Raw genomic sequence first — 27643 nt, 5'->3', positions numbered from 1 at the left:
TCTCATCTTCTAGAATATATGGGATTATGTGGTGTACTTGGCTGGCGATGTAATGTGATTCTATGATTCTAAGGGAGGGTGCAGGTATTTGCGGCTTATTCTTGGCTTTTTGTGTGAGAAAATAAACAAGTGTAGAGAACCTATATTAACTGTTCTGTATTTTCTTTTAAGCACCCTTTAGGCAATTCTAAGTTGGTAGGCCCTCAAACCATTGCTGCCCTTGGCTTTGCACAAGCGTCAAGCACAAGGTAAAAGAGGCTTCTTTGGGCTTCAGTCTTAGCTTGAAATACCTCAAGGAAAGCATGTTAAAGTTGGATAGAAAATGTTTCATCCTGTGATTGAAAGTGGCAGGCCAGATAGCAAGCGTTAGGGGAAGTTATAGCCTGGCGGTAGCCACACATTTCCTTGTGCCCAGAATTTGTGCTCCTGGGCAACTGGGGCATATAGTCCCAAGATCTACAAGTAATCACCACATGCTTTTACATTATCTTACTCTTAGTCAAGAACCTGGCTATACTGACTCATTACTGCAGTTGTTCCTGTTCTGTCTTCTATCACTCAATTTCAAACTCTAAAACAGCAGCACCATATAGAATTCCAAAAGTCTCTTGGCCCTAACCTTTTTATAAGCTTGGTCAATCATATTTCCAAATGCTGTACCAACTTCTTCTGCTGGAACACAGATAGTTTTGTTTGGGATCAGGTGAGATTCATATAGCTTGCAGACTTTTTAGTCCTAAGGACATTCAGTCAGTTTCTTAAACTCCTGATTTTAAGCTGTCTGTGGGCAGGGACCAATCTTGTTTTGCTTATGAAACAGTACTATGAAATTTAAAATAGTATTTTTAAATGTGCTGCTTATCCAATAAACTAACCACAATAAAGAATTAAAGTGTAGCCAAGCATGTTTTAAAACACCAATATTTACATTCACATTTTTAAAACAGGAAACATTTGCCCTAATTAAAACACATTATCCAAATTGATTAATCTGAGTCTTTCTCCCATTTAACTGTGGCAGGTAATAGATTTGGGAATTCAAATTTAGTTCTCCCAAAAATTAGGATTCATAATAGATGCAACTATTTTATGTTACCTCAGGGTGTTCTATTTGAATGCATACAGTACTTTTGAGTGAAATATGTGTGCTTCACATAAATTTTTATTGTATTTTGAATTTACATTGGATTGCAATCAGGTCAGCAAACTACTCACAGCACACACCTCATTTAGCTGCATATGATAATGAACTTTTAAAGATACTCTCTCATTAAAGGAAAAGAGTATCTAAAATGTATTCATTTTACTCATTCAGCCACATTCATATTATTCCTTTGCTAATATTTTCTACCTCTTAAAAAATTAGTGATTTATGTAGCAATGAATACAATCTTCCTTGTATTTGAAAACTGAAAAACATATTTAGGCGAGTAATAAAAGTGAGCTTCAGCAAAACCAGAACTTTTAGGCATCACTGTGAATCACTTTCATAGAATAAAAATTGAAACTTACTTACAGGACTTTTCTATATTGTGGTAACTTGGGCTTGCATAATAGCTAGGAATTTCCAGAGATGGAGTAAAAAACTTTTCATATTTTACCTGTTAGGTCAAAACTCTTGGCAAATAAATGAAGCTCTCTAGGACCATTGAATGGGCATTGCTAAGCAACCACATCTTTCAATTTGATGTGGGTCTTCCTAAACCATCATGAGTGATCCCAATGGCTTTCTAACTAAACTTTCTAAACTCAAGAAGAGATAGTACTAGCATAGTTTCTCTGACTCTTTTCCATCCAGATATTTGTAATTCCAATTGGGTCAAAATTATAATGTTTATATTTTCTCTAGGCATCTTTTCATTTTCTTTGAACTTCTCTCTCCTCCTCCTCTTTTTGCATTTTTTAAACCCAACATAAAATATATAAATGAATATTTGCAGTGTCTTAGCTAACCACCTCCTCTTTTAGGGAAGCTTAGTGATCTCCAGATAGATGGTTGGCACTGAGGTTGGATTTTCAGAATATGTTGAGTGGGTGCTGTCCGCAGGGTAGAAGTTATAACGGAGTGACTACTTTGCCACGTAACCTGCGTGGAGCCAATGCCTTTATTTATAAAAATTGGTTGAATGCAGTACCATGCCCACTTTACCACTATGTTTACTTCTATGCCTCTAGTTTATATACAAATTGCATCTGAAATAATCTGCAGTCAATATGAAAAAATGTTGTCTAAATCTGGCCTTAAAAGAGACACTGAAACAGTTACTCACTAGTGGACCATTCAACAGAATTATACCATATAGATTTATGTGCTTTAGCAAAACCATTACAGAACCCAATAAAATCAGACATGATATCAAGGATACATTCTCATGATTATCATATAACTTCATTTATCAACTGATCTTGAACAACTTACATTGGCCAAATGGGGTAGTTCCAGAGTAGTAAAATGGAGACCTACTAAAAAGGCAAGATATAGAAGCCAGTTCTGAACCATGGATAGCTTGTTGGAACACGAACTGCATAACTGGAATTTTTAAATAATTTAATAGTATTTGAATATTAGTGACTTTCTCTTAATAAACCTCACACGGTCTCCTCTGACTATACAGTATATGTGTTGTTAGTGTTCCAGTGATCAGAGTGAGCTCTGTGACCTTTAGATACAAAACAAATTCTCTCTCTAAGCAGTTTTTAAACTCACATGAGCACAAACCTCTCTAGTCTACTCTATGTATTGGATGAGTAGGCTATTGACCATGGAAGATACAATAAATTGACTACAGTAGACCAGTCTGTCCCTAAAGTGCCACAGAATCCTCATTTCTTCTCTAGTATAGAGAAGCTGCTGCACAAAGCTAAATTCTATAACCAAATGATAATGCAGAAGAAAGGTGGTGTGATCACTTACATTTTACACTGGACAGAATAAACACATTTCCCAAACCTATGATGTAAATCTAGAATTAAGTCTGTAATAAGTTGACTAATGAAACTCATTGCAATTTTTGAGGCTTTCTAAAAAGTAGAATTTCAACACTGAGGTTCTCAAGTAATAATCTAGTTATAATAGAAATTTTGTTTTTAATAGCTCTCAGAAGAAAACAAATTTATCATAACATGACTTTATTAGAATCTCAATTTTTAGAAAATTATGGCAGCCGTGAGGAACGATTAGATACAAATATATGCTCAAGTACAGAAGCAAATAGTCTTTGGGATATAAAAACTGCAAAATTTTATCTCTCTCAAACACTCCAGTACAATCAACACTGTGAAGGTGTTTTCCATATTGATTTCCTTGAATTTTATTTTAGTGTTCTGATTAAGCTGATTTTTTTTCAGTACCTTATTCCTCAGTCTTTTATTGTTTTCATGAGAGAAAACAAAACATGAAAATGAGGAAAGCAGAAAGAGTATGAGGCTAGGAAAAACACCTTGTAAATAACATTTATGAATTTAGCTGACAGTAAAGTCATGTTTCTTTGGTTAAAAAGCAAGGGGGAAAGATGCGAAGTACTTGCTTGTGTGTGATAGATGCACACTATAGCATTCTAAAACAGGAGACAAGAATGTCAAGAGTGTATTCTTCCCCCACTGCCAGATGGAAAGGCTATTATTATAAATGAAAGGCAGCAGTAGTGGATGCCAGGCACTTTTGTTGTGTGCCAGATTCTGAAGTCCAGATGTAAGCAGGTTACCCCTGGGACAGGACAGGCTTCAGCTCCCGCAGTAGAATAGAGCCAATCACGGTTTTCTCGGTGTTTATGATGAGCTGTGATGTAGACCCTTCTTCCATCTCCACTGTGACTAGCAGCAGTGACCCACTATGCACCGTTTTAGCTGCAAATCTAGAGGATGGAAACAAAATCTGTGATTACCTTTTGTACAAAACAAAAAAACCCACAAGTGACGTTTTCCTAATTCAGTGAAGTTATACATCACCAGAATTTTTTGTAACAAAATCCCCAAGTCATGAACATACCATAGCACAATACAAATGCAACTTCATAACGGAAATAGAAGAAAATTAAGACAGCTTAAAGCAGGCTTTAGAAGGCAGTCAAATTTACACAATCCCTAATTTTTATATACCAACAACCTGAACTTTAGCTGAGAGCAAACAGATTATTAGGCAACACAAGTGTTGAATTATTCAAAATACAGTAATCCTATTAAAATACATTTAAAATTAGACAGCTAACCAAAGTTACCAAAGTTGACAACACATAGCTCAATAGGAAAGGTCTTTCTCTCAGCACATAACCTCACACATGGGGACAGGACTTCCAAAGTAACCAATCTTTCCATTTTTATTTCTCTGATAATTAATACACTTCTAAGAACTTTATCTAATGAAAGCAAACTTGAGATCTAATCTTCGAATACTAAATTCCAAAACATGAAGAACCTACTCATTACATGGAATTAAAAGCAAACTAGTATCTTAAGCACTGCAATTGACTGAAAAGCCATTTTAGGCACAATGAACTTCTGTCAATCCTGTTAATTCATTCTGCATGCACAGCGAGACCCTAGAGACAGAAAGGGAAGGGAAGGCAACAGCCCATCCTTCCATGTTCCACAAAGCATACTACCCCCCCCCCCTTTTCAAAAAAGAAGAAGAACCACCCAGAGAACAACAAAGTTGCTGCACATGGGCTTTTGAAAACACTAACAAGTGTAGAGCAGGTCTGTGACCCTCTGTGACCCCACTTTGCAGGGCCAATTCCCTCTCCCCTTTCTGAATGACACGTGTCTGAATCAGAGCCATCTGCCTCAATTTGCGCAACATCTTCAGCCACAATAGGACCCAGTTAGCCCTGACAACGGGCTCACAATACATAAAAATAAAACTGCTGACAGCACGCCATCAGCTATTCAAGAGCAAACCAACTGGTCAGTGTCTCATGTCTGACAATTAGCATGGGCCTTGCACAGCGCCTCCTGGGCTCCTTAGGGATCTGTTTAATTACCATCAACATAAAAGAGGGAGTTTATCAGCAGATACTCAAAAAGCTTCTCTCTAGACTTAATTAAAATATTAGCCTCTTCAGCAGGAAGCAGATTCTCTTTAAATGAAAAGTAATTTCTTTTTTAAAAAATTAAGCATATCAACCTCAAAATCTTGTAACACATTACACTAATTTAGGAAAATAAGTCATCCTTAAATGTCTCTCTTCTCACAGGTCAATATATTTCTTTTATTCAGATTGGATACACAATTTCCACTCTTTATATCCAATAAGAAAATAAATCCCTATCCAATGAAAAGATTTCAAAGAAATACCAGCAGTCCCATTTAGTATCTTTACCATGATGTTAAAATCTATGTTTCTCCCATCAATTTGGAAAGGGTGATAATTATGTAAACAATAGTCTTATTAGTCTCTTTATTTATTTAACACTTGTGTCTTGGGACTACAGGGAAACAGATTATGCCTGAATTCACACAATTAAAGCTCCAGAGCTGGGGCTTCCTAGCCCCAAGGCTCATTTTACTCCTGTTCTAGCCTAAACTGCAAGTGATATAAAGTCAATGTTATTATAAAAGCAAACATAGCCCAAAGGCACAATGAGGGTCAATTCTGGCTGGGTGCCTTTGTGTGTCGTTTAAAGCAATTAGATAAGGAAAATTTATTTGAAATGAATACTTCAGAATGCCTTTTTAAAAAGAAGATACTGTTGTCAACTAATGGGTCAGTGAAGGCTATCTTAAACTAAAGTTCTAACTTCCAGTGTAGCATGGATTAATGTAGCTTTTGTCTCTAAGGGGAACTAATGTTGGGAGCACTTACTGATATCAGATGACTAGTAGAATCTCACATGACACTTAACTGTTTAAAAAAATCTATTTAAAATGGAAGGCAAGTTTGGCTGCAAATGATTATGGACGGTGGAAAGTAAACGCCTCTTTACTAATATCTAAGCAACTTGCACAGTAGACATATGGCAAGTACAGAACACTGTACTCAAGGACACACGTGGTCTTATGTGGCATGGCGGACGATGGCTGGAACTAGGCAATAGGAAACCGATTTGTTTAATTCCTGGCCTGGTTTGATCACATACAAAAATGGAATTGCAGTGGTGCAAGAGTCCAGGTTTTAGCAGGTGTAATAAGGGGAGCTGAACCCTCTCAGTACCTGTTCATTTACTATCCAGAGCCTCTTCCCCTCAGGCACTTTTCATCCAGCCAAGTAGAGTCTTCAGGTATTATAGCTTGGATGAGGGGAAATGAGACAGGAAGGATGAACTGCCAGAAGGTAAACTAGGAAGCAAGGTTCACCACCCCTGCGCCAACCCTTCTCCTCCAGTTTTTCAATAATATTCAAGGATTCATTCACCACTTTATATGTGATTAGGAGAGACTCATGTAGTTTGAGGTGGAATTTACTATGTCCCTTAATAAAAATAGGTTTCTTGGAGACAACAAGCATCTTTGAATGTTGAGCCTGTTTCTGTGACAAGTTCAAATGTCAGTAAATCATGAAAGTTTATATTAACTCATGAAAGATTTAATATAATGAAGCAGCTGAATCACAACTGAGATAATACATATACTATGGCAATAAAAGCAATGTTCTCTCATCAACAAAAGTGAATCTTTTGTACAGTGAGTGTCTGGTCATCATAAACACATAAATATTATCTGTCAACACAGCAGCACCTACTGCTTCATTTCCCCCCAGAGTACATGGAGTTCCTACAATGGAAAGTAGTGCAGAACAGACACAAAACACAGAATGTAATTGCTTTAAGAATAAGATGGCCTCACAGTGGTCTAATTAGGAGACTTAACAAACATGAAAATATAGTTAAATAATTTCCTCGCTAAGGCACATGGTAGGTTCATTTGGACAAAGCTGAAATATGGTCTAGGACTAAGGGTAAGGGTCGGGGAAGGCTTGTTCACAAAGTGTGGCCATAAGGAGAAGATTGGAAACTTTCACTTCTGTTTTTAGCTAACCACAGTGCAGTGTTATGTCTAAACTAGGCTAACTGTGCTTGGTCTTACCTATAGTGTATGAGGTGTTAGGAGAAGGGTAGTATTTCTGGTGGGGGATATGTCCTGCTCCTTCCACAGTAGTTTGTCCACCTTTGGTCTCCACCCTGCACTCAGCATTCACCTGTGGCTCCAAGAAGTTGTCAGCCTGTGACAGCAGCCACACTCTGGGGAATGGCTTCATCTGGCTGGCTAAACCAGGTGAGGATCAAATAACGGTACTGCTCTAATGTAGTTTGTTTGTTTTTTTCTTGTGGGCTGGCACAGCTGTCCTTGTTTTTGAGTAAAATGCAAGTTGTTTATTCCCTAGTATGACAATGCATGCAAGCATAATATGAATGATGTTATAAAACCATGCAACTGTAGAAGCAGCATTCATTCTCTCTTCTGAATGATTATACAATATCAGTATGGAACATAGAAAGCATATTCTTTTATCCATGCTTTCCTCCTTTGTTATATGCAGCTGTACAGTTATGTTATTTTTCTCTACAGATCTATATACTGGGTTTTTGTTCTACTCTAAGAAAGGTGATCATTTGATTGTATTTTAACTGCAATAAAATTTTGACATAAAGTCTGAAATAGAATTGTTTTATAGATTTCAGATAAAGAAGAAAAAATATAATCCATAAGCATCCATAAGTCATCCTCCCCACCCCACCCCAATTCATGTCACAAAGCAGTGTCTAGTACAGGAGTGGCTGCCAGTTGTTGCTTGAACTTATGTGAGTTGTAATCTAACAACATCTGGAAAGCACCATGTTTGCTACGCTGGTCTATTAAGACATTGATCACAACACACCCCCCACCCTGAAAAAATTAAGCCACTGCAACTATTCTTAGTGTTTTCCATGCTTTTACAGTGAAGATAAGGCTTACAAAGTTTCAGATTTCTAGTACTAATTAAAATTTAAAAAAAATGGGGGGGGGGACTTGAGCCTTCAAACAACATACAAAATGTTTGCATATAAAAGTTTCATTAACACTTATTTCTACTAATACTGCACACTTTCTCTATATTTTTTTTAGAATGGTCTGTAATTCTTCTTAGTTCATTTTCCTCCTCTGTTCAAATTTGCTAGTCACCAGAAGCTGTTACAATGGCCCATTCATGCTAAAACTTTTCTCCCCCTACCTTTTACATGAAGCCTTCAATTACTGCCTGCTGAAGCAGACAGAATCCTATTAGTAAGAAAGACGATCACAAGATGCAATGCCCAGCCCTAGCTGTATAAAAATAATTAGCCCAAAGTTGACAAATGTAATGAATTTGCACAATGAATGTATTTAAGAAATTTCTTATGAATTAGTCTTCTAATCCCAAACACCAGAATGAAAGGTTAGAACATGTAATGCTGTATGGTATTAGGGCAGAGATATATAAATAACTGATAACATCAGTACCCTATAGCTGCCACAAACCCTTCAAAGGATATCATGCAAACCAAAAGAAAGCGTTATTTCAGCCAAGTCTTAAGAGTAAAACAGCTGTGTCCATTAACTTCAGTGGATCTATTCTGAGTAGGAGTAGAATTGAGCACCACTCAGTGTGATCCTATGTGATTCTCAAAGTGATCCAATTACGTGTCATCTATGACATAACAATTTATGGGGCATTAACAAAGTTACTGTTAGGCAACTAATGTATATATTAATAGTGACACATGGTTTCTAGTCCCATGTTTCTCTTGTACAGTGGTACCTCAGGTTACAGATGCTTCAGGTTACAGACTCCGCTAACCCAGAAATAATAGTACCTCAGGTTAAGAACTTTGCTTCAGGATGAGAACAGAAATCATGCTCTGGCGGCGCGGTGGCAGCGGGAGGCCCCATTAGCTAAAGTGGTACCTCAGGTTACTAACATTTTCAGGTTAAGAACGGACCTCCAGAACGAACTAAGTTCTTAACCCAAGGTACCACAGTAATATAAATGTACATCGACTGCAGGGCATTTGCAGTTCAACTCTTCTTTCACCAATAGATCCCCTCCTTTAATCTCCCTGGGGGTGTTGCTACAGGGGAGAATTGGTGGGAGCAGTTAAAACACCTTGATCCTACTGAATTTTCTCTACAAGCATCCCACTTCCATGTCACCTTGACAAATTTAGATTGGGGAATATTATGTCTGACAATAAATCACACAGTTCTGTTTTAGCCTAAAAATATAGTTATCCCAAGACAGGTTATTCTGAGCTCCCTCATCAATAACAGGAAATGATGTGGATACATCTAAATCTCTATATACAGAGTGGCTCCTTCCATTGATAGTGACCCCAAGATGAACAAGAGCTACATGTATAATCTGAGCAAACACACACCTCCAGTCTGGCAGCCATATTTCTATTATTTTATTATAATAGTACCTACGTACATTGAAAATACAATTCAGTTCGTATTTTTAAAAACCCAAAATGATTCATTTTGCCTTTTAATACATCATTTATGCTATTGTGATCAATTCTTCCTATTAAAAAGGTTTGGCTTCTCTAATTTTTCAGTATATATAGCTTTAAAAGGAAAATAAATTATAAAAAAATTAGAATTGTTTACTTTCCATCTAGCAGAAGCAGCTATAAAACTCAATTTGCAAAACTGAGTATGGTGTTTTAGGGGGGAAATAGTTTTTCAAATAATTCATAGTGGTTTAAACTTAAACATAACACCGGTTTGCAGACATGAAATGCATTATGTTTAAAGAATTAAACCACAAAAAGCTTTTTTACATTGCTAGAAAGAAAGTGATCAACTTATTTTGTACTTTATAATTTCAGATACAGAAGCAGTGCTGTCCTCTAGTGGACGGCAAACAGGATGGTAGTACAACTATTTTGATTCACTTAAAACACCCAAAGAGTTAGCCAGCAAGCTTCCTATCTATCTATCTATCTATCTATCTATCTATCTATCTATCACTATTTGTATTTAATTATTTAATTGATATTGGAGTTTAAAAGACCCTTAAGTAAGTAGTGCTCTGCAAATACAACAATTTGATATTTAGCAAAAAAGACTTCCAGATAGAAACATAATAAAGAGGCATAATGATCATGATACTTATGGGCATATATTCCCCCCACTCCATTAAAAAATAGAGGTAGGGAGAAATACTTCATCACAACATTGGCCATGATTCCAACATCTCCATTAAAACAAATCAGTTGCTTCCCTATTTTTATTCTTTTGGTTTTCTACCTTAGTTGGGAAAATGTACAGGACATTTCCTTAAGGAGTAGTGCAAAAATGGCCTGGTGCTTTATTAACTGCTAGAGGAGTGATAGGCCATGGGTTTAAAACTGGATGGTCATTAACTATCTGGGGGAAACTGTTTGAAGGTCATTGCTAACTTCAGTAGTCAATTATAAGGCAGATAAGAATAATTAATACCATGTTTCGGTAATTTGAAAGCTGAGTGCCATAATGGGAAAGGTCTCACTGCTTTATGGATGTATTTTGGTTTCATCAACTCAACAGTTAAAAAACCAGGAGTGGAAACAGTTACAGTTTAAAACAAACTTAGTTGGTCTCTAAGGTGCTCCTGGACTACTTTTTTAAATATTTTGACTGCGTCAGACCAACATGGTTACTTACCTGAGTTTAAAACAAGTCAGTATAAGAGCTAATGGCTACAAACGGACCATTAACACATTCTAGGTTAGAAAACTAGGTGTTTTTAAATTATAAACATTATTAATATTATGGAATTGTTCCAACAACCATTCATTGAAGACCAATAACTAGGTTGGAGTATAAAATAGCATTGGACACATTTAAGAAGAGTCTTCTCATTTTAATTCTAGTACCCCAGCAGTCAGGTTTCCCGTATCTTATGGATCTCTCCCCTAGAGTATCAGTACGGGTTTTGCTCAGATCTGAACTAATAGCTAAATTACAACTTGGGGCAAAAAATATCCCCAACCACCCAGTAATATTAGCTGGTAGCACTGGGTGTTTGTTTGCATTTCATGCAGCATGTAACTTGAGTCACTTGCTTTTTGGTATGCAAAACCCCGACTACCGCTTTCCTATTATCTAAACCAGGGGTCTGCAACCCACGGCTCCGGAGCCGCATGTGGCTCTTTTACACCTTTGCCGCAGCTCCGGGGTGGATACTAGCGAGGGGAGGAGGCGCATTGTGCGCCCCGACACTCCCCACTGTGGCGGGCGCTGTACTGGCTGTGACATCGCATGGGGGCGGTGCATGCGTTAGTCACGCACCGTCCCGACGTCACCTTCCCGCCCGCTGTCAGATCGCGGCTCCAGAGATATATTTGTTTTAAATGTCGCAGTGGTTTTGCGGCTCCCAGTTTTTTCCCCCTTCGGAAATGGGTCCAAGTGGCTTTTTTTGTCTTAAAGGTTGCAGACCCCTGATCTAAACTATGTGAGCTTATTTACATAGGGGGGTGCTATTTTGCAACAGGGGGTTGTTATTTATAGCCTTTGTGTCCCTACTGCTCTATAATTTTATGTGCCAACCCTGGATGGGTTTTCTTCTCTTTACCCTGCTGCTTCCATAGCATTACTCCCACAATCACATACTGGAGCAGGAGTAGCTTTCACACAGCACCACAGATCTGTCAGATGTTCATAGAAATTTGACTCTCCAGCAATGGCCTTGGTATTCATGGGATCGTTGGTTGGTTGGTTGATTGATTGATTCTATGTTTGATTTTCATTCAAATGAACTGCGGCTTACAAACAATAAATAACAATAACATAAAAGAACATCACAAGTACAGCATCAGTCATATTAAAAAAATAACAAATCATAAGTAAAACAATATATAAAAACACTATTAACAAAGCCACTCCTAAACAATAAGCTAAACATCACCATTACACCAAAAGTCATATTATATGATTAACAAATCAATATGGCATTTACGACCTATAAAACTGTATTAAAAACATTAACAAAATAGCAACTAAAAAAATATGCTAAGCACTGTTAAGTTCATACAGACGCTTTCCACACCCTGACTTATAATCTTTCACTCTATTCAGTTCATTAAAATATACATTATTGTTATTACATAATGCCTGTAGCTCAGCCAGATGCTACATTGGCTGGGTCCTTGGGTAGTGGGCCGTGGTGAGGACAGTTATGCTCTTTGGCCTATCACTGGTGGCAAGGTGGATGTTGACTCTAGGTAGCCCACTCAGGGGCTTTCATGAGGAACCTGTCCATGTCATCCTTGATAACCAGGAGGTCCATTCCCAATCAAGGGAGTCCAAGATAAGTCTGTCCCCCCATTGAGCAGCGATCCTGCTGACACGTCCTTGAACTTCTCACTCTTCTTCTTGGTGGCAAAATAGGTGATACATAGATGTATTTGTTTTGTGGCAAGGAAACAAAGCAATTCTGGTATGTTTCTTCATTATAGAGCTGGCATTTGGGAATGCAACAGGCTGTATTTCCCAGGCCTCCATAAGCATCTTCCATATAAAGGATTGAGTCATTTCCTTCTTGTCAGAATAACCTACAATTTGCAGCCCACTAGCGCTGAGGACTGTTGGCAATCTCCAAGTGCTGTGTGGATGGCCTGGCATATTTTTTTTTGCACCTGCAGTGTGGTTTGGGTACTGCCACTCCAATTCCCCTTTTCCTCCTGCTGTGGTTTCCCTGTTTTCAAGATGCTGTCTGACGTTTATGCCACCTGGACGAAACTCTGCAGCTCCTGTGCACAGAGTAGCAGGTGATGGTGGGCAGCTTGGGAAAGAGAGCCACAGCAGGTCCACACAGGAGCCAGGCTGGCACTCACCATGCTTCTGCTGATGCTGTAATGCACCTGGCTGAAGGGTACAAGCAGATGGTCTGCAGAGCTACGGCCCTGTCTGGGAAGGCATATACCCCAGCCAGGTCTCCCTGCAAGGAGGAGTGCTCTTCCTTTTGACTTAGTCGAGCTGCTGCCTTCTCTTCCAGCTCCTCCAAAGCGTCTCACAGGGTTTCCTTATGCAAAGAAGTTGCAAGCAGGAGGGGCCTTTTCTGCGGTGGCACTTCTTCCCACATCAGAAGGGCCTTGATGTCTAAGCTTCAGGGGTGACACTCTCGTTCAGCACACCCTGCAGAGGAGAGCAGGAAGAAGCCTGCTTGGCAAATGCTTCTTCCTTTCTCATTCTCTCCGAGAACTAGTCCTTGAAGCTGGGAAACGTGCTGGAGCCTGACACGGAATCAGAGAGGGCCTGAGGAAAGTCTTACTTTCCCTTGAGGAGATCCAGCTCCTCGCCTAGCCTGGCCTTCCTTTCCTCTTCCCATCTGACTGAAGTTCTGGGAGATATTAGAATCACTTTCTCCCTCAGGGCTGGAGACACCGAGAGGCAAACCCGCCCCAATATGCCCAGTCAACAGGGGGAGGAAGGACATGGCAGCTTCTGCCCGCCTTTCGCCTCTGACACATCATCATATGGCAGACCAGATAAGGAATTTATACACAGCAGCAGTTTGTTTCTACAGTTATTAGGTGATTGAAGTCTTGAATATAGAACAACATCTACAGACAAGAGGACTTAGTACCACTGCAGTATTTCGTTGGCAGGAAGTAGTTGAATAAAATTGAGTACTTTACTGTACATTCCATTATATGACAACTAAACAGAACTGTCCTGCTTGTGGAAAAAGAACTATACAATCTGTAAGCTCTATCATTTTTAACACCAACTTGCTTGGGAAAAAGATATTTGGATGCTAGTTCCTGCTTCTGCAGAGCTGACCACTTTTGTCATTGTTTTCATTGTAAGTGTGTAGTTCTTAGTGGGTCTATTGTATGTTAATAAATGTTGTCAAGGATTCTGAGGACTGTACTTAAGAAGTGGAACATTAGCTTCAAAAGAAGCCACTGCTAGGAGGTAGAATTCATGCCACTCAAGCGTCAAATGCCTGAGAATACTTAAACTAAGAATTCTACTAGTCTTGCATTCATACATGATCCCCAGGGCAAGGCTGAATCTATAAAACTTCAGCAAAGCTCAAGGCTCACTTTAATGTCGTTTGATGAGGGAAAAACAGGTTGCTGTAACTGTAGTTATTTGCGTGGTCGTCTGTGCAGTCCGTCATATTGAGGATTTGTGCCTGCACTGCACATTATTTGGGAACTTCTAGAGCTCAGAAGAACCTTGAGGCCCTGCCCTCTGTCAGGGAAACCCCATGGTTCTGCAAAAATCAATGGCAGGAGCCAGCACACTTTCCTGAGGGTAGACAGTGTAATTGTACATATGACTACTTGTAGAACCAGTTACAGGTACACAATTTGTTTTCTACTTTGTGCAGTCACACATATGGAAGACCACAAGACTTAGTGGGCCTTTTCTGTGGTGGCTCCACACCTTTAGAACACCTTCCCAGTAGCACTGTAGTAAGAGGGCTACATTCCAGGTTCTTTTTTTAAAAAGGCTTAAAGACTCATTTGTTTTTATTTGCCTTGCCTAAGTCTTGTTTTGTCCTGCTTGTTGGGCACTATGTTGCTGGCGGTAGTCAGCCTTGTGAATCTGTTTTCTTCTTGTTTCTTTTTATATTGCTGTAAGCTGTGTTGGATGGCCGTTGCCTAGAAAATTAACATTTTTTTTTTAAAAAAACTACCACCACCATAGTTGTGGTAGTTTTTTTCTCTTGTATACTTTAATTTCTGGCTTTTAGTTTTCCTGCATATCATGGTCTCCAGTTAGGACCACAGTTGTTTGTTCTATATTATATCCTTATCCTGCTCTGCACATCCACCAGTACTAATTTATTACCATGTACCTCTTTGCATATGCAGAAGTGCCACCAGGAAGTTCAAAGATGTAGAGGTAGGTAGAGTAACAATTGGCTTTTTTCTCCCTGTGACTTCCACATCAGAAAACCCTTCTCACATGCCTCTTTCCTCACCACATGCAAAGGCCCTGTTCGCTGCTAGGCAACATAATCATTCAGTAGCACTGGAATAATTGTTATTGCTAGGGGAAGAATGACACAGATCACTCTGAGAAGAAAAATGGAATTGATATACTTGACTCAAAACTGGTCAGCCTTCCTGTAACTCTTAAGAAGCACAGATATTTGAGGGTATTTCTTGAATTGGATGGTCACAGAGGTACCAAATCTACCCTCTTAGCTTCCATCTGCTCAGATTTTTCAAACAGTACATCTCCTACTTGCACAGACAAAAGTAATTTAGGAGAAGGTGGAAAAGCCATGTAGACACAGACAAATGGAACAATATTTATAGGTAGACTGCTGGAGTTAAGTGGAATATGTAGCAAAGTTCCTGTGATTAAGAAATTGAAATAAACCAATCCATGCTCCTAGCAGTCATTCATGTGTGCTATAGACAAAGCTTCTGCTTTGAAACCTGACTTTGGATGTAAAATTGTTTTCCCTGGCTATTCCCCAAATGTCAATCCATTTATATACAAGAAGGCAAACTGGAATTACATTATCCAAGACTTACAAGAAACCTCCACATTTTGATTACCTGTGAATGTTATCTTCACCAGAAGGAACCACACCAAGGTTTGCTACGCTTACCACCTTCTGCAATATTACAAGACGAGTGGAATTTTGTGGTGCAACAGTGACTGTAGTGGATGTTTCATTCATACCAGTCAACCTTCCTGAAACAGTGAAACATAAAAACCATGGATTCATGTGGTTAATATCATAAAGAAAATTTAAAGCAACACTGACATATTAGCCCATATACCTGGTGCTAAATGTTTAAGGTTTGTCTTAATAAGGATTTCTGAGTGCCTTATGGGAACAGATGATAAATACCTAGTCCAGTGTTTCCCAACCTTTTTTGGGCAAAGGCACACTTGTTTCATGAAAAAAATCTCGAGGCACACCACCATTACAGCCCCGTGACGTCAGCGCGCAGCGTCACGCCGGGAGGGACATGAATTGCTAGCAAATTACATAATCACCTCCTTGAGGGCTGGCTCATCTTCTCCGAAGGCAGAACCCCATTAATTAACAGCACAGACTCACACCATAGCCAAGACGAGGGGGGGAAAACCTCAGTCATGCACAGTCATGCACATGTGGGGGCTAAATGAGGACGAAGACCGGGCAGAGAGCAGGGTTCAAATCACCCCACCTGGCCAGGACAATCCCTGGGTGCTCCCTTGGGCCACTCGCCTGACCCACCTCGCAGGGCTGTTGTTGCGAGGATAACACGGGGAGAACCACGCGCGCCCCCGGGAGCTCCTTGGAGGAGAAAGCGGGCGATGAATGCAATGCACGAAATATATGAGAGGCGACCAGGTTTTGCAGGTGAGGGGCCCCCGCCAGCCTCCGCTTCCAACACCCGGCGCAACGACGCCGAAGTTTCCCCCCGGGCTCGGCTCGGGGAGCAGCGCTGCTCCCCCCCGGCTCCCCTTCGCCCTCCCGGCTCTCTCTGCCGCCCACTGGGGACCCCCCTCACCTGCCAAGTCCGGAGCGCCGGTGGAAGTTGCATGCATGCATGCAGGGCGCCGCGTTGCCATTGCATTGCAATGGACTCCATGCAACGCCTGCACGCATGCATTGCCTTGCATGCCTGCCAAGGGGTTTCCCCGCGGTCCGATGCGCCCCCTCCCGCGCGGATGCAGCATTGCAAAAATAAAAAACCCCCGACGCAGCCCTACCTGGGGGGCAGCCTCCGCCTCCGCGGGGATCCCCGGGCTCCATCCTGCCGCCCGATCTCAGCGGGGGCGCAGGCAGGCTGCGCGGGGTCTGCATGGAAGAGCCCCTGCCCGCCCGCCGCCGCTGCGCTCATTCCATGGCCGGGAGAAGAGCGCTTCAAACAAAATGCCCGGCCCCCCAGGCCACGCTGGGAAACGTAGTTCGCGCACCCTGCGCGGGCGCGGAGCCCAAGGGCGAGGGGACTACGGATCCCGGCAGCCCCCGCGCCGGGGACGGAGGGGGAGAGGCCGGGTGCAGGGATGGAGGGACGGGTGGGCGAGCGAGTGAGTGAGTGGCAGCCGCCAAGCCTTGGCCGAGAGCCAGGAAGGGCCTCCCCGGAGGAGGAGGAGGAGGGAGGCGCAGAGCGGGAGGGAGGGAGGGAACCCCAGGGGTCATCTAGTGACGGCGCCCCAATCGAAAATTTGACTTTTTTTAAAAAAAAAAATCTTTCCAATTTTTTAATTTTCCCCGCGGCACACCAGGCAACATCTCGCGGCACACTAGTGTGCAGCGGAACAGTGGTTGGGAAACACTGACCTAGTCAACTAACTATAATTTTTAAACTGCATATTCATGAGGATGTAGTAAGGCATTTTCATATAATTCCAAAAACTAAATGCTTATGCAGTATAACTGAATGATTGTGTGTGCGTGTGCGTGCATATACACTACATATACACATACAATCACTAATATATAGAGATCTCAAAAGAGAAAACAGCATGCTTATAAACAACACCCATAAGTTCAATATTTACTGTAAATAAGATCACAACAGTTACTAGCCTGCGAAAAAGATAACCATCGAATTGTAGAGTTGGAAGGGACCACAAGGTATATATCATCCAACTCCATGCAATGCAGGAATCTTTTCCCCAATGAAATAAACAACTACCTGACTTTTAGAAGACATCTGAAGGCAGCCCTTCAGATTATTTTGTTGGGAGCCGCCCAGAGTGGCTGGGGAAACCCAGCCAGATGGGTGGGGTATAAATATTATTCTATCGATTGAGCTAAATGTACTAGTTTGCTATGGGTTGGCGGAAAAAAGCTAGAGAGCTGCACTTCTACACTGGACATACTACAGAGAGTTTCCCACCTCTAGCAGCTTACTTGAATTCTTTCCTGGGTACACCCATTCTATCCTTCACCACCCAATCATTCATCTGCATGTAATTCCTTCTTCCCTTTGGCTAGTCTAGCATATTAGACTAATTCATCACTTCCCACACCAACAAGAGTCATGATACAAATACATTAGAAGCGCCTATTCACAAGTTTACTTAAAAACAAAGATAATGACCTCCACTTAAAACAAGGATAAACACTAAAAGATGGCCATGCAGTCAATCTATTAGCACCACCCAAATACTCACAAGAAGAAATACGGTTCTGCCTGGTGTCGAAAAGACAATACTGTCAATGCCAGGCAAACCTTCCTGGGGAAAATATTCCATAAATGGAGGGCTACCACATTTATTATTGCCATTTGGCAGACATTTCTAGGAGGAGGCACACAAAGAAGGGCCTGAGATGTTAACATCAAGGTCCAGCTAAGTTCATTTGGAGAAAGACAGTCCTTGAAGTATTGGGGTTCTGAGCTGTAAAAGCCTTTATACTCACTCACATTCTTTATTATGGTCCAAAGACCCACAAAAACCATTTTGAAAGCAAAGTGCATTAAAAATACAGAAAAGACATTACAACAACAACAACAAAAAAATTATTATTTATACCCCGCCCATCTGTCTGGGTTTCCCCAGCCACTCTGGGCGGCTTCCAACAGAATATTAAAATACTAGGCAGGCATTGTGTTTTATCAAAGACATGTTGATTTCTAATTCTTACTAGCTCCATGAGAAATTTTCCCATGGTCAGGTTTATATCATTTTTCTTATCTTCAAGGAGATACTTGAGATAAAAGATATCAGTGTTTCCAGGTAAATTTACCAATAAGGGCTTAATTAATTGGTTCCTGGCTCTACAAGCAAACTAGAACATTGAACTGGGCTCAGAAATGAATCGCTGACAGCGTAGTCAGCAAAGAACTAGTGTTACATGAACACAGTGCCTTGTTGTTGTTTAGTCGTATCCGACTATTCGTGACCCCATGGACCAGAGCACAGCGCCTAATTCTACTCAATAGTATGGTTGCTAGGTTCTGCATTAGGTGGTTTCTGAACCATCTTCAAAGGAAGCCCAATGTTCAACTCACAAGCAACTGGCCATTGCCTAAATCTGCTTCTCAGTCTACCCATGCAAATGCTGGGAGATTTTCTGTGTGAGGGGCAGGACACACTATTTTTTAATTGTTTTTCTGCCCATGCTATACCACTGGTTGTAGTAGGACATTGCCTTACAGAAGCTCCTGCCAAGTAAGCTAGAGGGCTAGACAGGCAAGGAGCTGACACATACATGCCCTGCAAGGATCAGAATAAGTATTACCCCAAAGGTCAGGAAGATGTGCCCTGTCAGATAGGTAATAAAGAAGTAATATTTTTGCACTAGAAAGGGAACATGCTTCTTTGTAAGACTGCTATGGTGCTTAACCAGTTTTTGTAATTCTAAAGTAAATGAAGAAAACAGCCTACTCAAGGTTTATTTTAAACTACATTTCACTTAACCATGAATATTACGTAGTTTTTTTAAAAAAATAATGTATCAACTTTAGCCGGGAACAGTACATGGTACTGCAGATTGTCTAAATTTTACATTAGGAAAATGCATTGAAAAAAGTACATAAGCAGTCTTGAGGCTGCTTTTAAGCAAAGCACAGGACTGACATAACACTGCTGAGAGATGTGTGTACTCATTAAGGATTTAAACCTTCTCCATTAAGCTCTATTGAAGAGCAAATGCTGAATAAATGAATGCAACTATGTTTATGTTAAAAGCCTGTTTCCCGCAGCATGTAATTAAAGGAAATGTTGTACAAAGCCAGTACTTTTGTCAAGCTCCTGTAAATGGAAAGATGGATAGCACTCAGAGAAGTGAATGCATTGCTTCATATTTAACCTTAACACTCTTGTCATTAATGGTTTGTCTAACTTGTTCTATAAAGACAAGGTACTGCTCCATTGAAGTAAAATTAAAAAAATCAACTAAACCATGCTTTTCAGAACAGAAGATTCATTATCGTTGACTAATGTATTGGCATAAAGCAAAGTAACATCCTATCAAGTAAAGCACACATTCAATCTGCCTTACCACCCCCCCTTTTATTTTTAACTCATGCTGTTTTATTGTTATAGGCAATTTGTACCACTCAGCATGACAGTGTAAACTGAATCAAGATTAATTTACATGCAAAAGAACACTTAGCATGGTAAGCAAATGTATTGTCTCGATTGCTGAGGTGGAAAAGAACCTGAAAAGAAAAAAAAGGTGCTCTAATTAAGGGGCATCAAATATGATTGCTTGTGGTAGTTAAGGGCCAGAAAATTGTGAATGTCTGACCATTTAAAGAATTAGCACCTTGCTTGTTGGGAGGACAGAAAATGTTGCAAACATAAATCTTGATAAAATCAAGTAAACAATTTGAGAGATTCTTTTTATTTTTTAAAAGACATGGCTTTTCCGAATTAAACTCTATTGGGTATACTTAAAGTTGCCAGTTTAACTTTACTAAAATTGTAATCTTTGGGGGAAAATCTAGAAGAGGAAATTATTGGAAACTTAAGATTTCAGAAACCTATTAATATCCAAAAGCTGAACTAAAGCAGAATGAGCTTGACATTTTAAATTACTATAGTACATTTATGAAATGTTTATCTTTCAGAAATATTAGGTGAAGTCTAATGCTGTCCACGTGTGAGTGGAGCAGATTTCCACTTGTGCAATGAAGAAGAGTTTGGACTTGGACTTGATATCCTGCGGTTAGCAATCTCCTTTCCTTTCTTCCCAATGACACTTCCCTTTCCCCTCCTTCTTCCTGCAGCCACCTATATGCCCCCAAACTCTGCTTTGGAGAATCTCTACAACAGATTTTGGGAATGTATAGAAGTTGGTTTCTGCTACAATGGGTTCATCCACACCTCTCAGTTAATGTTCTGCCATTACTTTGAAGAAAAACAAAATAGTAAGCAGCATTACTGTTAACAAATGTTATTGATATGTATTGCTCGATATTTAAGCCTAGGGGGAAAATAAGGGAAATGTGTGCGAAAATATCAGTTTGGTACACTGAGTTGAAACAGAAAAATCAAATAACCCCAGTTGCTGTTCTGAACTATGCTAGGTGGTTTGGGAATGAATTACACCAAAAGTGGTTTTTCCAGTTCAGAATTGAGATCCTACTGAAACAGGATGGCAAGGCTTAGCACAGCATGCACATAAATGCAGCTTTCCATCTTTTAGTGCTGCTTAGAAAACTTTAACAAGTATGAATATGCAGCAGTTTGTTCCCCTGCTGCCTTTGCCCAGCTCTATTAGAAGAATGCAACAGCAAACATCATAATGGAAATATATATTTTTCTTGGTACTGTAAAAATTCTATACCTTTTATCATTGATTTTCAGAAATCAATACATGCTTTTAGTTTCTAATATTTAGTTCCTAATATTTAAAAAGTGATTCTATTTCTACTTTTTAAAATCCTCATTCCCCCCCTTTTAAAAAGTATTTCTAGATGTGAAGGTTTGCGGCATTTCACAAAGGAAAGAAAACTCTGGACGATAATAGTACTATTGAAGGAGATTAAGGCTACAATCTTAACCCCCCTTACCTCAGAATAAGCCCCAATGAATTCAACAGGACTTACTTCTAAGTAGACCTGGTTAGGTTTATACTGCAAGTTTGACTGACATGGGACAATTGCTCTTGGTAACTTTCCAAGCTGACCTGAATTGACCTGCTTGACTTTACTAGTGAAAATTAAGAGGAAATTCAGTTGGCTTAGATATTAAGTGAATATTTAGTAACTGTTAAATTTCCCCCTCAAAATACTCTGTAAACTGTTATTTAATCTTGTTTAGAAAATACATAAAGCTGAGAATTGAGACTTCTATTATCATGAATTTTCTAAAACGGCTGAAACATTTAACTAAGATGATACTAAAGAAAAACCTTTTAAACCTACGGTAAATTTGCCAGCATCAGTCCTGCATCAAAGAATGAATTCAGGAAGACAGAAAGAGCAATAGTGAAATGCCAAGAGACCTTCATGGATTTACAAATACTTCATATAAACAAATTTTCAAATAGCTTTATTCAGAGTAGCCTTTCTGCTCTATTAAACATAGCAAACAGCTGCCAGATTTATTCAGACAAATAATCAACAACCACAGAAGTAAAATGGCAGAAGAAAAAGGAATTTTGGCAACAACTCCACAGAGGACCACAGCTATTCTCAAAGTGCACTTCTTCTATGCACTCATGGTTCTGAATGGCCAGTCAGGAGGGGGGAGCTCTCAGTCACAGCTAAGCATACAAAACTCAATCAAAATACAAGCAAGCAAGCATACAACAAGAATGAGAAAGGGAGAGACAGAGTGCAATATCCAGTTTTACTTAAAATTGCACTCCAAGATGACAGTTTAAGAGAAGGGGAGAAAAGTAGATCACAAAATATGACGAAGCCTCAAGTCACTCACTCACCTTGGTTTGCTGAGCACGTGCAAAGTAGGCTTTAGCCAGCAAAGAGTAAGAACAGCAAATAGTTAGGAACTAGTTAAGGGAGAAAATAACTGACCTTATTTTTTATCATAGGACACAACTACATGGAAAAAAAGGAAATCAAATAGTTGTGAAGGCTATCATTATTTCTAGATAAAAGACACAGAGAAGAAGACCCACAAAACTGCTTATTAAACATTTATATTAAATATATATCATATTCACGTGTTTTGGGCGGCTGTAATAAATACACAAGGATTTTTTTAACTTTCTAGAACAGAATGAAAGGACTGATTAATGCAAATTCCAATATGAGAAGACACAATGGAATCTAAAGGTCAGAGACTGTCCAGGTGAGCTTATAAATAAACCAAAAAGCACTTTTCTGTTTGGCTTCTTTAAACACAATACCAAATAAAACCTTTTGCAAAAAGAATTTGTAGTAAAGGAAAGTCCTTCATATATATTTGATGTGATGCCACACAAAAAGCCTGCGAGTTATGAGACAGGCAGAGCAACTCTGCTATGTGATTGTGCATAAGTACAGAATCTATGATGGAGCAACAGCAAAATCCAAAGCTCTGCTGGCTAGCTGTGGGTGGGGGAACACCTAACAAACAGAGCCACATAACTACGCCAACAACAGAGCTAGTGCAGCTTTGTGGCCTCTGTGGATGTGCGGGGGGCGGGGGGGGGGGGGCGGGGGCGGAGGCAGACGTTAGGATATGCACATTCCTTGTCTTCTCCTATACAACTCATTTTGGCCCTCACTGCCCATTATCAAGGAAGGGCACAGAGCTTTTTGGCTTTGCACTATGGAGACTTCTGACAGTGGGTCAGACTTTCTGCTGCATCCTATGCAGCTCAGTCATACTTTTGGTGAACACAGAATTGCTCCATTCTATATTTTTAAAAGTGCGACAAAAAATGTGGGTGCCAACTAAGTAGCTAAGCCATACTTCTTTTGAAACTGAAGAGATTAAGGCTAAATAATGCTGTAAGAAGTAGGTCACACAAATGAATTTTAATGGAGTAGGGACAAAGTATACTAGCTATATACAAGCAAAAGCTTTAGAAAGAGGACTGGAAATCTAAAGAAAAATGTGTTGGAATTGTTTTTCTGAGTAGGTTACTCACTAGTATTCCAATCACTAGGACTAATATGAAATGTCCAAGCGCATAGGAAGCCATAGTTTGGTTAAATAGATATATTTATTGCTTCACACAACAAGGAGTCCTAAATTAAAAAAAAATACACTACAGTGGTACCTCTGGTTGCGAACGGGATCCATTCTGGAGGCCTGTTCACAACATGAAAAGAACACAACCCGCAGCGGCGCATCTGTGCACACGCGGGTTGCAACTCGCCGCTTCTGCGCATGCATGAGCAGCGAAACCCGGAAGTAACCCTTTCCGGTACTTCCGGGTCACCGCGGGACATAACCTGAAAGAATGTAACATGTAGCGGACGTAACATGAGATATGACTGTACAGTGGTACCTCAGGTTACATACGCTTCAGGTTACAGACTCCACTAACCCAGAAATAGTGATTCAGGTTAAGAACTTTGCTTCAGGATGAGAACAGAAATCGTGCTCTGGCGGCGCGGCAGCAGTGGGAGGCCCCTTAAGCTAAAGTGGTGCTTCAAGTTAAGAACAGTTGCAGGTTAAGAACGGACCTCCGGAACGAATTAAGTACTTAACCTGAGGTACCACTGTATATGGTACAATAGCCATTAAAACAGTACATGTATACTCAAAAGAATCACCTAGATAAGCAAAATACACACAAACTCACACAGTGGTTATGGCCTAATCATGAGGTTTGTTTTTTTTAAAAAAAGTTTCAATCAGTAATATGAAATGAGTGTTACTTAGGAGGGCAGTCAATGGAAATCTTGGGGTTAGACCAGAAAAATAAGTTCTCATTTAGAACAATATGATTTTACTGCATTTGCAAAAAGGTCCAGAACATCCATCTTATTTTAATTTTTTCCCCTTACCTCGTTCTCTCTTAAAGTCTTTTTCTGACATAGTAACTGGTAAAAGTAGTTCTCCGACAGGGGGTTGAATATTAATACTGAACTGATCATCTTTTGTACTGTGGAAAAAACCAGAAAGGTAAATGAATGGTTTAGTAAGATAAAACACTTGTCTTATCAGTAAAGAAATAAGGAACAATTTATATAATGACCAGTCTTCACCCACACCAAAAAACCAGCCACCAAAATTTTAAATATTCAGCAGAATCCATACCTAGGATGTTCATTGTTTTCACCTCTGATTACGTCATTCCACAGCACACAGAATGGCTACATCTGTGTTCCAACTATGATAAAGTGGTAAAACTTCTATATTCCCTAAATTACTGTGCCCCAGAACCAGTGCCTTTTTTCTAGCAGTACGCAGTACCAGCACCATTTTTCTAGAAAAAAGCACTGGTGCTGGAGTGCCTCTTCCTCCTTCCAGACCTCTGTGAGACATGGGGTAAGGGCTGAAGTTTAGAAGTGGCCAGGCCCTCCGGGCCCTGAGGTAAAGTGTGTGTGTAACAAAGCTCTCGTAACTTGCTACCAGCAGTGCTAGTTGCTTGGTAACTGTGCACAACCACTTTAAGCCACCAGAGAGCAGGATGGAGATGAAGGAACCCCTCCCACCCCACCCCACCCCACCCCCCGCTTGGGTCCCTGCTCATTTTCACTGCCACTGCCACTTTTACCACACCAAGCATCAACCTGTTTCTATGCCAAAAAAGGTAGGATTGTGTGTTCTTTTTGAAGGCCAAAAATCATATTGTTACCACCTTCATACAGAGAAATATGCAGTGGTTTTGTAGATCTGAAATAAAGCATGGAAAACTTCAAGAAAATAAAGGGGTGGTATTGGTCATGTGTAAGGTGAACATCTTTCTAAGTGTGCTAAATAAGTGTTAGGTCCAATCTTCAAGTTAAGGATTCTCTCTTTACTATCTTTAATTAGATGTATTTCTTGGAAAGCTTTGCTTAATAAAAATAGTGCTTACCAAGGAGTTCTTCCAGGAGCTTTTAATTCTTTATTAGAGTTTTGCATCATTTATATAAGGAACTATTTTAAAACTCCTAAATGTTTTATTACCAATTTTTACCTTTCCTTTATATAATTTGCTTTTACTGAATCGCTTGCTCCAGCACATTACAAGAATAGCAAATTTTGCTATGCAAATCACAGTCAATGATTGGCATCTAAACCAATTGATCTACCCATTACCACTATCTGCCTTCCCACACAAGCCTTACTACAAAGCTATTGATTTAAACAGTGCCGATCGGTTTCCATTTTCTGATTTTGGGCAGGCTAATTAAGAAAGTGAGTAATTGTGATTACATTGCTTCAGGATCAATTACATTTGATGTAAGACAAAGTACTCCTTTTGGAACAATGTAAGGGAAATAATTATAATCAGAAATGGTTTATGGGGGTGAACCTTTTCATAACAATACAACCAACACCACACATACTTCTATTATTCTGCGGGCTTAACATATATAAAACAAATAATATATAAAATGATTTTAATGGAATCAGTAAGTTTAGTTTACATAGGTAAACTATGTTCTATTAGATAGTGTAAGAGAAAAAGGTAAACATTATTTTTACAGGAGAACTGGTGTGGATTGCCATCTTTGACAATCACACAGAGAATACAGGAAACTGGCATCGAAGGGCAGCACAATGCAATGGCTGCTAGAATGGATTTGGAATGAAGAGGTTTTTATTGAGAACTTGCACTTCAGTCTTGCGATGCTAGGCAATGAAAGTATCTCAGAACCCTCTGTAGGAGTGTCAAGATTCAGCCCTGCCCCAAACTTGAACCTGAGGTCTCCACTGGTTCTCCACACTATCAGTGACCATGAAGATATCTGTGCCCCAGGACTGAAGTCTCACACTCCAGCTGCCGGAGTTCCTGGCTAGCTCTCGGACCCACCCACCCACCTTTCCTCAGGACCACAGCAGTAGAAGAGATGTGAGCCAGGCAGAAGCTTTAGAGCCTCTGCAGAAATACCTAGTGAAAAGGAAGTGGATGGAAGCACCTCCTTGGACCAGGGGCGCCTGGCTCAGAGCCAGGAGGGGACGAAGCCTGCAGTTTCTATATAAGCTCCCAGTCTGAAGCAACAGCTGTAATCTGAGCTCCAGCTTTTTTGATGTGGGGAACTAGACAAAGTGGCAGTTGACCGGAAGAAACCTAGTGCCTTGCCCCTGTAAGTTTTGGGTGTCACTGACTGTTGTTTGAGGATCACCTTACCAGCTGGATTTTGGCTGAGAGACGGAGGTGGGTTGGTGCTGTTGGAGGCTGTATTCCTAGAATTTTAAGGATACAGTCCCAACCTCCTTTGAGTCCGTTCGCCTGCTGGTGACGGACTGGCCCCATTTGTACATCCCATTTAGAAAGTGAGGGAGCAAAATATGTGTTATTTGGTACGCCTTAAAATATTCACCTAGCTAAAAGTTTAAAATCCAACCTCTTTTTAGCAACATAATTTTTCATTCATTTTAACTGTGTGTTTTAAAAAACCTTTAATTGAGTAGTAGAATAGCAACTATTTGGTTTCTTATTTCAACTCTAAACTTGGTGCTTAGCTTGAGCTGTGTCATTGGGTTCACATTGTCCAAATCATTAAAATGAATACACCACTGGTGTCTGAGGCAAATCTATTTACAGTGACGTTACTCATAGACCGGTGTTGAAGAATATTGATCTTTCTTGTTTGTCTAATAGGAAAATAATAAACAATTACTAGGCAATGTTGGAGAAAGTAATCAGTTTTTATATATCACTAATACAGCAGACCTCCCAAAACATAAAGGTGATGATCTGCATAAAATCAATGTGTTATGCTACATTGCTTATATTTATCACTGCAAAGAATCTCAAGCCTTCAGTGGCTTAAGTCTGGAACTGAACTATTAGTTTGCTGAGAGAGGGGCACTCAAAAGTGCATATACTTTATATAAAAACATGAACATTTAAAAAACATTCTATGCAATATTCAATGCAAGATCAACATACTATAATGCCAAATCATGCCAGCCTTTAAAGATGCTCAAAAGCAGATCATGAATACTGTTATTATATCACTCATAAAAATGCTGCAGATAATTTTAATACCTTTTTGAATGATCTAAAACATGATAAAGGAACTATTGGATTTAAAAAACAACAAAAAACCATAAAATTCCACATGCAAGGAAGTATGAAGCCAATATCACTGGAACAGAATAGTGAAATTACATCTGCAGTATATGAACTTCAGCATGTTTACTTCCCAGATTTCCTTAGCTAGAATGTATGTTTGCTCTCTGACTATGGTTTATTTGTTGAAGCACCAGCAAATATCAGGTTAACTAGCC

General features: G+C 39.8%; 1 protein-coding gene and 1 long non-coding RNA gene across 10 annotated transcripts in view; one reads left to right on the top strand and one right to left on the bottom strand.

Moving 5' to 3' along the window:
- Window positions 1-27643, top strand: part of LOC309514725 — a 152427-nt gene that overhangs the window by 116583 nt on the left and 8201 nt on the right. For 6 of the 7 annotated variants that reach the window (XR_014212125.1, XR_014212126.1, XR_014212127.1 and 3 more), the window contains one exon: window positions 19898-22612. This is a non-coding gene — a long non-coding RNA (uncharacterized lncRNA). The remainder of the gene's footprint in view (window positions 1-19897; window positions 22613-27643) is intronic. The other variant, XR_014212129.1, reaches the window with a different exon arrangement.
- AP3B1 (adaptor related protein complex 3 subunit beta 1) overlaps window positions 3113-27643 on the bottom strand; it is a 143538-nt gene continuing 119007 nt past the window's right edge. For all 3 annotated transcript variants that reach the window (XM_082191883.1, XM_082191882.1, XM_082191884.1), the window contains exons 25-27: window positions 24262-24359; window positions 15460-15598; window positions 3113-3854 (exon numbers count right to left, since the gene is read on the bottom strand). In XM_082191883.1, the coding sequence (XP_082048009.1) occupies window positions 3701-3854; window positions 15460-15598; window positions 24262-24359 (391 nt within the window). In that variant the 3' untranslated portion in view covers window positions 3113-3700. The remainder of the gene's footprint in view (window positions 3855-15459; window positions 15599-24261; window positions 24360-27643) is intronic.

The sequence above is a fragment of the Podarcis vaucheri genome (genome assembly GCF_965113315.1).
Source record: "Podarcis vaucheri genome assembly, chromosome: 11".
Taxonomy (NCBI): Eukaryota; Metazoa; Chordata; class Lepidosauria; order Squamata; family Lacertidae; genus Podarcis; species Podarcis vaucheri.
Note: the sequence above shows the minus strand (reverse complement) of the source record. Positions and strands in the feature narration are given on the sequence as shown.